We start from the raw sequence: 12,792 nt of genomic DNA on the forward strand, positions 1-12,792 counted from the left end.
TACATGCGTGTGTACATGCGTGTGAGGATATGTGTTGTGTGTGCATGTATGAGTGCACATATGTGTGCACACATGGGACCTGCTGGGAAGGCACGGTTTCCACTGTACAGCCTCCACGTCATCCTGTCACAGGGTACGCTTACTTTCCTGTCTAAACCCAGACCAGAGCCCCTCACAGGACTATGCATCCCCTGCCCTGGCTCCTGTGAGAATCTGCCTGTCTCCTCAGCTACAGCGTGAGTTCCTGGGAGCAGGTCTGGTCTGCTCTGCCCATCTGCTTCCCTGAGCCTGACACACAGAAAAAGCTCAGTAACTCCTGGGGACTGATGGGAACCAATGAAGGCAACCACAGACCCTCATGGCTGCAGTCTATCTACCCTCTCCAGAGAGGCAGCTTTGAACACTGGGGTCAGTGGCACCTCTAGAGTTGCAGGTAAATGTATGATTCAGGTGCTGGGAACACATACAGGTCAGGGCTGCTCCTGAGCTCTGACAGTCTGCACAAGAAACGCTCCAATACCGTAGATTTAGTGGGACTTCACTCACCATGCAACTGGAGCACCAGCCCAGAGCTTTTCATCTGGGGACTCTCCTGGGGGATTTTAGTAACATACTAGTGCTGTTCCCTCCCCTCCCCACCCTACCTCACTGCCTCCAGATTCTGGGGCAGGCCCGGGCACTTGGATTTTTAGAAGTTGCCCAGGTGATTGGAATGGGAGCCTGGATGCAGGAGAACCACTGAGCTCCTGGAGCACTCACGCTGTGGGTCACGCCCTCCTCGGACGTGAGGCCCACTGTGTGATGGCCCAGCTTGGACATACAGGCCGGAATGGAGGGACATCTATGGGGTCCAGCCTTGCCTCCCACAGACAGGTGATCCGTGGAGTCTCCTCAAGCTTTCTGAGCAACACCTGGAGAGCATTCACCAGGCCCAGGCCCAGGCCTTCCTCTGAGAGAAGACACAGATGAGTCACGGCAGCACACAGATGAGTCACGGGATGGGGTGAGGTAGGGCTGCCCAAGCTGGAACATCTGAGCATGTTTTCAAGAATAAACAAGCGTTTGCTAGGCAGACAGCAAGATACAATACAAAGTAAGGACCAGGCATTTAGGGAACCCAGGCTGCCCCAAGCAGGCAAACCTGGGCGCTCTCCTTCACCACCCACTAGCCCTGGGCCGGGCGTGCCCTCCTGACCTAAGACGGGCAAGCCCGCAGCGACTCACAAGCTGCATGTGCAAGACACCAGAAGCTAAGGCCTGCTTCACTCCCGGGCCTACTCTTGGGCCACAAGGACCTGAAAACACTACTTTCCCCCCAAACTGCTAAACTCCTGTCACTATGGGTTACTATGAAGTATCGCAACTTTTCTGGAAGGGCTCTCTCTATACCAACACTCTGACCTGTGAAGCTGGGTAAACGCTCTCCAGACAGGCTTCTGCTGAGAACCATTATCCTGGCTCTCAGGCAAGGTCCCCCCAGGCGCCCCGCCCTGGAATCAAGAGCCTTTTCTGACACCTCCAGTTAGCTTCCATGGGCTCTGCTCCCCTTTAGAATCTGCTGAAACAACAGCATGGCCAAGAACTTGAAAAGTCAGCATCCTATATGCTGCCCTGTGCTGCAGCCCACAAGCTGGGCCTGAGGGGAAGCCACGCACAGGACAGAGGTGGTCACAGCGCAGAGCTTTGGATGGGAAATGAAAGACGAGTTCAGTTCAAACCCTGCTGACACCACATCAGCCAGATGACCGAGGATAAGCTGCTTAAGCCTAGGTGCGTCCAGGACCCGACGCCAACTCTCCACTCCACCAGGTGCCTGCAGGAGGCACAGGAGGCCGCGCACTGCAGCACCACACGTTCCTCAGCTAACCTGGGCTCAGACCATGTTTCCGCCACCCTCCAAAAACCTAGGCTGAGAGAGTGGGCAGCAGGGGCACAGTCCCCGTGAGGTTTTGCTGACAGCAATGCCTTCCCCATGGAGGCACAGGGATTCACAGCGAGGCAGCTGTGTGCTCTGCCCTCCATGTCCTCCAGAGGCCCGGGTCTCCACATACCCGATAAATAAATGCTGGGAAAAGTCCATGAATGCAAGGAAAGGGGGATGAACCAAGGGCGGAAAGATCAAGCAGCGTCCGGCCGGCTTCTCTGAGAGCCCTTTCACGGGTCCCGCGGCCACAGCCTTGCACATTAATATTCATGTGTACCAGGAGGAAGTCATAGAAAGAGCTAAGCCCCCTCGGAGGGCGTCACCGAGAAGCCAGCAGCACCACCTGCCAGAGCCAGCAGGGCCCGAGTCACAGGTGTGCGTCCGCCTCATGCCAGGCGGGCTGCTTTGTTTTGGACGGTGGGGGAAGTGCCCGCTGACCTAGCAGGCTCGTTTCCTCCTCTCAGTCCTTAGAATTTCCTCCCAAGGCCAAGCTGCCCCACGCTACTTGGGAAGAAATGGGAATGGCAGGGCTTGCTACAAACAGAGGCTTTCAAAACAGTGTTTCTTTCATCCAGAGGGTGCAACTAACAATGTCTGAAAAAGACCCTTTACTCTTTCTAATTTATGAGGATGTTCAGGGCACTGGGGCGGCCCTGAAAACACACACCAGCAGACTTTACTAGAGACTAATCCATGAACCTGACACCACACGGCACTCGGGGCTGTGTCTTGGGAGATGAAGGTCAGGGGGCTGCTCCCATGCTCGGGGGAACTCGGTAGCTGGCATCAGACTCTCCTGCAGCGCCATGGGAGTGGAGTACTGAGAGTGCAAAGCCACCCCCTGTCCAACGGGGTCTAGCCTGGCACGGTCCCCTGGAGCCACGCTGTGTAGGGTGTGCACATGCCTGGAAATGCTCATCATGTGGTACAAATGGAAACCTCAATCTCTCTCTCTCTCTCTCTCTCTCTCTCTCTCTCTCTCTCTCTCCCTTTATACATATATATTATATATGTACACACATACATACAATTGTATATACACTATGACCCAACCACATTAAACCTAAGTGCCCAGAGAAAAGAGGAAGCAGACCAGCGAGCATGTTCATCCAGTCACTGCCAGTGCTGGAGGCTGAGATGGCTCTCCCAGGACCTGCCCCCACAGAAGGCCTTGCAGCAGTCTAGGACCATGTGACGACTCGAAGGCCTTGCAGCAGTCTAGGACCATGTGACGACTCGAGCACCGAGGATCAGAGCACAGGGCCTGCCTCTAACTTGCTGTGTGATCCCACAACATGAAGAGCCTCTCTAGCCTTTAGTGGCCTGTTTTCTCTCAAGTCCCTGGGAAAATGCCAAATATATCAGAACCAAAGAGAGAGCCCTGGATCAGGAAGCAGAAAAAGACAGATGGCAGTCTATGAACCACCTGTGGGTACCTGCAGATATATTTTGATTAGCCCCAAACACTGTCAACGTTTAAATATTAATATATTTCAAAAATGCAGGTTTTAATCGTTTCTTTTAAAAATTAGATTCATAACAGCCCCAAAGTGAAAGTGACCCAAATATCCATCTACTGCTAAATGGCTAAACAAAATGTGGTATTATCTATAAAATGGAGTATTATTCAGCCATAAAAAGGAATGCAGTAGGGATACATGCTAGTATGTGGGTGAACTTCGAAAACACTTGAAGTGAAAGAAACCAGTCACAAGGGCCACATGTGTGATTCCATTACACATATGAAATGTCCAGAATGGGCAAATCCAGAGACGGCTGGGGGAGGGGTTACAGGGAGGGACTGCTGAAAGGGACAGGCTGACAGAAATGCCCTGCAATCAATGCTGATGAGTGGTTAAGAACCACGGAACTGCCCACTTTCAATGGTTAAAATAGTGAATCTTATGCTATATGAATTCTATCTTGATTAAAAGTGAATTGGAAGAGCAAACATCTGCCTCTGGGCACCAGCTGCCTTTCCCCAACTGCACCCACCTCTGGTCATCCTGTCTATGCTGCCTGCAGTGTGAGAACCCCAACTGCCAGAGATGGTCCTGCCCCACAACAGGAGACTCCCCAGTTCCCCGTGAGGGTTACATCCCTGGCTCAATCATTCAGTTCCAGGACATAGCCCTGTCCACCAGCCAAAGGAAGGGCTGGGCAAACTTGTTCATTTACAAAATATTTATTCTACTGCTTCCAACCAGGTAACACAAACAGTAGAAACAGGGTAGAAGGGAAAGCGGTCTCCGTCCCATCACCCGGCCCCCAAGCCCTGCCCCAGAATCAGCCGCTGACTCAGCATAATTCAGTTGCCTTCCTCTCCCAGGCTCCTCCGGAGAAGACCGCCCATTTGTTCAATGATCAGTTATCATTCTGAAAGGGACTGACAAGTCTTTCCTGAAGAATGTCCTTATCCATAACTTAGGGTGGCCAACACCACTGCTGTCCCCACAGGCAGTGCCGAGTGGGCACCTCCAGCAGACCCGCCTTCACTGCCCATGCGCACTCAGGGAAGACAGTCCACCATAGGCTGGGGCACCGCACATGACCATGGACCACACAAACCCAGCTCCTGGCAGCCTTGGTGCTGGCCATCAGTGAGCAGGAACTGTGGACCATTTGGCCTAGGGTTTGTCCCAAGGCCCAGAGGGCTCCTGCCAGGGAGGGTGGGGCTCTGTCTAAGTCCCTGAAGCCAACAACCTCACCCAAGGACACCTGGTGCCAACACTGTCTTCTGGACACGTCCAAGCACTTGGCAGAGCTGCCAGGCCCTGAGTAACCAGGAGGCCACCATCCCCGCTTTCCAGCCCTCATTCTCCCCACCCCCACCTCACCCCCCTGCTGCCCAACGTACACCAGGAAGGCCCCCATGCCTATACCAGCTACACCACTGCATGCCCTCCTGCCCCTTACAGCGAGCCTTCTGCTGGGAACACTCGTGCCTCTTCCCGGCCTGGCCACTCCTGCTCTCCCTTGAAGATTCCTCCAACAGGCCTGCCTCACCCCCCACCCCAACTCCTGATAAGCCCCATCTCCTGAGCTCAGCCCTGCCCTCCACTGCCTGAGTTCTCCACTGCCACCAAGGCCCAGCCCACACCTGACCGGAACCTTGGTTGTGTCTGGGCCCCTGCATGACAGGATGGAGCCTGGCATTTGGTACACTTCAGCAAGCATCCAGGGAACCCAGCTGAATACAAAAGATGGTTCTAGTTGGGGAAACAGAGATTCCAACAGATACATGCAAGTTGCCACAAAATACACAATTCAAAGTTCCTAGGCAGAAAACCACAGACCACCATGGCCTGCGGGGCCCAGAGCACCCAGAGTGAAGTGCTGCTGCCCGTCCCAGAGTGCAGGTGGGGTGGGAAGCCATTGCCTGCTGGTCAAGCCGTGTGCCCAGCGATCCACATATTTACTATGTGCCCAAGATCTCCACCCACATTAAACCAATCATGCTACATTCAGATTTCAGAGCTCTTCTTACAAGTTCTCTTACATTTGGCATTAAACAGAACTTCAAAATGTTCAGGTAGCCTAGTAAACTGATTTACTATTGTATTAACTAGTAAGAACAATTACAGCAAATGTATCCCCTTTTCATTAGCAGTCATGTAAGTACATCATAGCAACTTGATTTCCACATTTCATGCTGTATATTACAGTTTGTTAACCTGGGTGCTGGGTGCAATTCTGAGGCTGAGAGAGTGGGACAAACCATTTCACATGCACGTGGGAAGCAGAGAGGAAGGCTACTTTCCCTCCACCAAAGCAGAAACCATTCAAAGTAGAATGCAAGAGCGTGCGGCACTAAAGTCCTCAGGAGGAGAGCAGCAGCCTGGGTCCCCACCAGGGGCCAGACTAACCCCACCTCTGCCAGATGAGAGAGAGCAAGCAGCTCTGCCCTGCTGCCCTCACCCATTCAACAAGCATGCAGGAGACAGACAAGGGAATCTTTACCGCATGGCCAGGGATTCGAAGTGCTGGCTGGGGCTGCGGGCCCACCCCAGGGGTTGGTCTGGTTAGTTGAGGCTGACGGGCCCCAGGGCTCAGCTTGCTGGGCAGCAGGGCCTGAGCTGGGGAGGGCGTCCATTAAATCCAACAGAGTGGTCTGCTGTGGGTAGGAGCTGAGCTTTTGAAAAAAAGAGAAGGGAACAAGTTTTACTTTGCTACAGTCCAGCAAACATCCACCTGTCAGCCATAAATATTGCCTGTGCTTCTTACTAGAGTAGAGTCCCTCTTGAAGGGCGAGAAGCCTTGGTATTGAGCAGCCCCATGTCCTGCCCTGCCCATGTCCCTCTGCCCCCAGCATTACCATAGCCACACTGAGCTATTTACTATGTGCCTAATGACCTGCCCACTTTCAGATAGTCCTAGGGCTTTCCTGCATGACCCCAGGCTTCCTCCTCTTTCCAGAACGCACACCACACCACCTTGTTCCCTAGCTGCCAGGGATGCTTTTGGGACTGTGATATAGGTGGCCATTGGAGCCCCTGGCCCTGTGGTTGGAGGGGCTGAATCCTGGCTGGATGATGAGCTTGTTGGGAGCAGAGCCATGTCCTGGTCACCTTGAGATACGAAGCAAGAAGCCTGGCATAGAAATGATGACAGCAAGGAAGACCAGCACTACGAGGGCTGACCCTGTGCCAGGAAATGGTTCCAAAGCACCTGACATTTAGCTTACGTAACCAACGGCCACCATCACTGCATGAGGTGGGCTCTACTACCTGCTATTTCACAGCGGGGACTGAGGTACATACAAACTAGCACGGGGAATGGGAACCTAGGCAACTAGTCCCCTTGTCCATGCCCATTTCTCTTGGGTGGTCTCAGGAGGCCAAAACATATTGTCAATTCCATCCTCACCTCGCTCTTGCTCATTCCAGGCCTTAGGACTACTTGCAGAATGAAGAGAAGCTGCCCGTGGGAGAGCTCCACAGGGCACACGCACTGCACTGTTGGTGGGTTGGGCCCTTTAGCAACTACTGCGGGGCAGTCTCCACGCGCTCACCTTCTAGCGAAGCACTCACCTCCTGCTTTTTTGGAACTTTAACTGTGTCTCTCCGGCTTTCTTCCAGGGCCATCTGCAGTCTGAGATCATCACCCCGCCGGAGGCGCTCTTCCTGGAGAGGACAATGAACTTGAAGCTGGGGTAACTGCAATGACATCACTCTACAGAACAAAGCAACCGGGCCAGAACCAGGAAACGCAAGATTGTATCATGTGCTATTTCAAAAGAGGACTCGGAAACAACTTGCAGGACACAGTGACTCTTCTGTGACTCCCTGCTCACCCCCACACCCGCCGTGGGGTCCCAGGGAGAGTGGGGCACAGGCACCACAAATTGGGAAAAGGGAATACTAATTCTCAAATGTTTTTTATCAAAATGAAAATGGCTTTATAATTCCAAATATAGCAGCAAAAGGTCAGCTTATAAAAGTAGAAAATCCGACAACCCAGAAAAGAATTCAAGAGGAAAATCACATATTGTCCCCCTCCTGCTGTGCATTCCTCCAGAAATGACTGTTTATTTTCTATGCTTTCTAACAAAAATGATTCATTATAGCCACCATATGCAAAAGACTGGGTCAGCCTAGCTTTTACATAATGATTAAATATTAGTAAATAAATCCATTACGTTTTATTATAAATATAACAAATCATAGGCATGCTATGAACTAAAACGGGCCCAGAGGATGCACCTGTACTTCCATCTAACTGTCTGTAGTATTTTTCCTGTGTTCAGATGCTGCTGGTTCATCTCACCAGACTCCCCAGGGCTAAGCCGGTGGTGAGCCCACACACCAGCGTCAAGGAAGCCATGGACACTCAGCTTGTGCAGAGTGAGCCGTGAGGCTTGGCCATGTTGGCAAAAGGGTTTCTGGGAAGCACTTTTGACTGGTTTGTCCCTTGGCAAAGCCTTCCTTCCCTGAAGACCTTTCCTAAATGTAACTTTGCGTAGGACACCGCCCTGACTGGGGGCAGGAGGTGAAAGAACACACAGGTGGCAACACAAGTCATTTGCAGAGCATGGGGACAGGGCAGGTGTTTGTCCTCCCTGGGGTTCCTGCCCCCCAGCACAGGGCAGCACACAGTGAGCCTGGGCACAACCTGCTCAGCTACTTCTCTGCTCATGGCAAGCGCCAGCTGCAGCTGCAGTTCCTCTTCTCCGCTAGTCTGGGGCCGGGCCTGCTCCAGCTCGGAGGACACCCGAGGGGAAGTGGCTGTGGGAAAGGCAAAGCACAGGTTCATGCTCAGTAGGTACCCAGGCAAATCACAGTCCGTTCCCACCTCACACCCACAGGTCTGGCAATACCCCAGCAATGTGGGGATTGAAAGGTTTGCGAACATTTCAAGGTTTAAATCAAGTAATGTCAAATGTTGTTTCACAACTGCCATATGGTGTCAACCGAAAGAAGATGCTTCAGGCACACGCCCAGCCCTCAGGCCCCCAAGGATCCGCCCCTCAGCCTGCAGTGCAGAGCTGCCCTGCTTCAGAGTGGAACTCGTTTTATAAAAGATGGAGAGTATAGCTCCTGAAAAACTGCATCAAAGAGCATCAAACAAATGCAGGGCACCTATGGACCAGAGCGCCACTGAGACACACCCAGCATGAGCATCTCCCTTTGTAGCTCATGGCTTTAAGGGTCATGGACAATGACAGCTAAACATTTCTGCAGTAACCCTGAAAACTTGTGTGCGTTTTTTTAAGTGAAACTGTACACTGACTTGAAAAAATACAAGCATATGCTCCTTTAAACTCCTGTAAGCAGCTCCTAGAAAGACAGCTTTTACTGAAGGGATGAGACAGCTTCTAGGCTGGTGTGACAAAGCCCAAGGAAAGAAGCGTTAAGTGAGGCTAGCATCCCTGTAAATAAACCATGATGGGGCTCTCAGGGCTCTCAGGGTGTCTGTGTGTCAGGGAGTCTCAGTGGCTCCAGAAATTAGATATAAAGCTCTGGGAGCATGTGGCTAAGTGCGCGGCCATCTCTGCCCTCCCCCAGGACAGGATCCACACTCCTCTGAAATTCTCCAAGGGAGGTCTGCCATCTGAGAGAGGATTGGAACCCCTGTCATAGACGGTTCTGCACCTGTCCTCTCTCTGGGCCTCCGTGCATGCGGTTCCTCAGCCCACCCTACTCCCCCTCAGGTCTCAGAGCTCAGCTTCCTGGTGCCAGGGCTTCCAGGGCAGCCCTCCCGATGGGGCTGGGTCAGCACCTCCTCTCATGGCACCGCCCCCATCCTGCACTTTGGTAGGTAAATGCCAGAAGACACACTACTTGGGGAAGCCCCAGGCCAGCCTTCTCACTATTACATCTACTAACAAGGTTGACAGAGCAGCTGGCAAATAAACAGCCATTGAGTGGATAGATGCTGCGTGCACATGGAAGGACAGACAGAGGTAGAGAACTCAACTTCATGGCTGATGGTAACTGCTTGAAAATGCTTTAACTGTGTATTAGTTTGCTCCTTCTTTCCTTGTGTCCACTCTAACAAACCCAATCATCAGGACTCACCAAAATCCTGCTTTTGCCTAAATCTCTAATCTTAACTCAGCGCTTAGGACCTGCCTCTGGGAGAAAGTAAGAGGTGGGGAATGATTTCTGACAGATGAGGTTTCTAGATGGCTGGGTTCTGGCCGCAGTGCATTAAACAGGAGAAGAGGGCTGGGTACAGCTGGGGTCGTGGAGGAATCCACAGAAGAACTAGGTGAGGCCGGGGTTGCTCCGGGCACAGGCTGGCGTAGTGCAGGCTAGGAGACTCTAAGTGGCATTGCTTTGTCACACAATTAAGAAAAAAACACATAAAACATACTTCGGCAAGATTTCATTCAGAACAATTCAATGGTGTTTTCTATGATTTATTATTAACCAAAGAACCATCCAAAAAATGCTGCCATTATAAAAAAAGATATTCTTCTAGATTAAATCAAGTCAAATCCCCGCCTAGTGCATCACCACAATATTTTACAAAGTATTTCTTTAGAAATAAAGCTAGATGGCATCCAAATGTCCTCAAGTCCATCTTAATAATTTGACTTCTTAATAACATATCAAAACAAAAGTACATATTTTGCTCTAAACATCACTTAGCCCATCCCAGTACTTGCGTCAGGGCTTTATTGTGCTCTGGAAGCAGAGCCGTTTACATCCAAATGGTAGAAACAGAGCCAGATGCTTTGGGGGGCGCTTGTGGGGGACAGTTCCGGAGGTGTCTGGGAGAGAGTTCTGGAAGACTCTACTGGACTGAATGCAGCTCTTCTGTCCAGACCACCAACCATTCAGACTGCCCGTTCCCAGCCTCTTTCCTGATAAAGAATCTTTCAGGCTTGCTTCACAAAACGCTCCATTTGAAACCAACACAGTGCATCTGACACCCTTCATTTACTACCAAATGGAAATGATGAGTGAAAAAAGACGACCTCATATCCTACCTCATATCCCAAAAAGTGCTCAGAGCACAGCCCCATCTTGGCAGGGAAAGCAGCCTTGGCAGCAGCGCCACAGGCCCGACTCAGCACGGGATGAATGGGCTAGGGCTCCAAACAGTGACCTCCAAGAGCAATGCGCCTCCCTCCCTGTCCTCAGCGCCTTTCAGCACATCTGCGAGGCCAGGCTGGCTTCAAATGCAAATGCACCTGCTTTATCTACCCAGAGTGACGATGTTAGAACGATGCACAGCCGCCACCACGGAAATAGCTTCCCACATCAATGTGGAAATTAAAGACAAAGGGTATTCCCCTAAATGCTGTGGCTTTTATGAATGGAGGCACAAGCTCTCAGTTCCGCAGGTGGCAGAATTCACAGCCACTAGCACTGAGCATCAGCTGAGCTCACAAAGAGGTCTCAGCTATGAGGAGGATTCCAACAGAGATGTTTTTGCTTTAGTGACAGCATCTCGGCCCCACAAAGGTCCTCTGTGCCGTGCACATGACTGTGAACACAGACATGGTTGTGAGATGGGCCTGAATGGACCCTTCTGACTACCTGAGTGTGGCCCTGGGCCTACTCTGAGGATCTTTTTTTTTATTTTATTTTATTTTTATTTTATTGATTTTTTACAGAGAGGAAGGAAGAAGGATAGATAGTCAGAAACATCGATGAGAGAGAAACATCGATCAGCTGCCTCTTGCACACCTCCTACTGGGGATGTGCCCGCAACCAAGTTACATGCCCTTGACCGGAATCGAACCCGGGACCTTTCAGTCCGCAGGCTGACGCTCTATCCACTGAGCCAAACCGGTTTTGGCTACTCTGAGGATCTTAAGGTCCACAACTCACAGGGACCAGTGGGAAAAACAAGTGCCCGAGAACTGCCCACTCTTGGGTGAGCCAAGTGCTTGCTCAGCCAGCGTCTATGGAAGGAGAACAGCACTTGCCATCAGTTACTGAATCATGGCAGGAGCGCGAGCACACCATCGCCCTTGTTCTGCCGCTAAGATCCCACCTGGAAGAGCTCAAAGCCAGAGAGTTATAAACACAGGCCTCACTTTTGTCCTTCCCAGTCTGGTGCCTTGCCTAGGAAAGCCTGAGGGGAGAAGTGGGCCCGAGAGCTGGAAAAGCCCAACATTCCCCTGAAAGCACAGGCGCAGAGGCCCCCAGTGCAGGAGACAAGGACCTCCGGCCCTCACTCCTCCCCCTCCCGAGGCCTGCGGACCCTGTGCTGCAGGAAGGCCCTTGTGCCCAAACATGCTCCCCAAACAGAGACCAGAAGATGTCCTAATAGAGACGCTTCAGCTGGTCAGGTTGGGGTCATTTTGAAGGAAGAAAGCAAAGCAGTCAAGGTAAGAGAAAAACAGAAAGCTGCTTCTTCTCATCGCTAGGTTTTGCAATTTTCCTAGAAAGATTGCAGCTTCTACAATCACACATGCTGATGGATGGGAACACACACAGTGGGACGTGACTTGACTGTCAAGTGGCTCTTTGAGGTGACAGCATGACTCGGGTAAAGTTCTCAGGCATGTGGGTCTCTGCAGGCCGAGGGGCTCAAGTCCATGTGTCCCCAATGGAAGCTGGACACACATTTTGCCAGGCCTCAGGGTCCCAAGAAGACCTCACTGGGCTCAAGCACTGCTGCCACCACTCATGGCCCTGTGCCCCTCAGCTCACCAGGGTTCGAATCCTGTCACCACTATTCACTAGCAGTGAGACCACCCCCACACGGCCTGACCTCTCTGGGCTCCTTCCTCTTTGTGAAATGGAGACCAGTGGGGCTTGTGGAAGGGTCAGCAGTGCCTCTGACACAGCGGGCTCTCCCTGGAGGATGTACCTGGCCCGGCACTGCTCGCTGTCCCACCCCACAATCACCAGACCCTGGGGACCAGAGCTCTTTTGGGCACTCCTATCTCACTTAGTAGAACCATAAATGGGTAGGGTGTGGTGGCCCAGGCCTTCATGGGAACATAAGCTGTGGTCTCCACCTGCTCTTTCTGCTGCTGTGGTCCTTTGAGGGAGGGGTTGGGAGCCCACACCGAGCCCAGGGCCAGCATCTGCCACCAGCGACCGTTCCCAGTCCAGCTAAGTTCCTTCCTCATGACTAAACGGCAGCGAAGTGCCCGTGCAGTCTTCCCCCACGGGCAGCACCTTCCTGCAGTTGTACAGGCCATTTCCTGTGCCAGTACCCTCGGTGCTGAGGACACCCTGCCCTCGGCTGGGCCTGAGCGGAGGCTTCTACATCCGCTCCCCCTGGGAGAAGCTCCAGGCCCGCACTACCACTTCACAGGGAGGAGCAGGAAAGGCTACTTTTAGTTTAATGAGGCAAATTACGAGAAAGTAAGTTCAGATTGCCCCAGGTAGAATGAAAAGAGAAAAAAGATATAAATCCACGGGGGAAGGCCCAAGAGGCACAAGATGAGAAGTGTAGCAAAG

General features: G+C 52.1%; 1 protein-coding gene across 3 annotated transcripts in view; it reads right to left on the minus strand.

Moving 5' to 3' along the window:
* The window catches only part of EPN2 (epsin 2), an 85,734-nt gene that overhangs the window by 14,170 nt on the left and 58,772 nt on the right, over window positions 1-12,792 (minus strand). For all 3 annotated transcript variants that reach the window (XM_080680388.1, XM_080680387.1, XM_080680386.1), the window contains 3 exons: window positions 8,036-8,148; window positions 6,955-7,047; window positions 5,885-6,056 (listed from right to left, as the gene is read on the minus strand). In XM_080680388.1, coding sequence (XP_080536514.1) covers window positions 5,885-6,056; window positions 6,955-7,047; window positions 8,036-8,148 — 378 coding nt within the window. The remainder of the gene's footprint in view (window positions 1-5,884; window positions 6,057-6,954; window positions 7,048-8,035; window positions 8,149-12,792) is intronic.

This window comes from Plecotus auritus (assembly GCF_963455305.1).
Source record: "Plecotus auritus genome assembly, chromosome: 7".
Taxonomy (NCBI): domain Eukaryota; kingdom Metazoa; phylum Chordata; class Mammalia; order Chiroptera; family Vespertilionidae; genus Plecotus; species Plecotus auritus.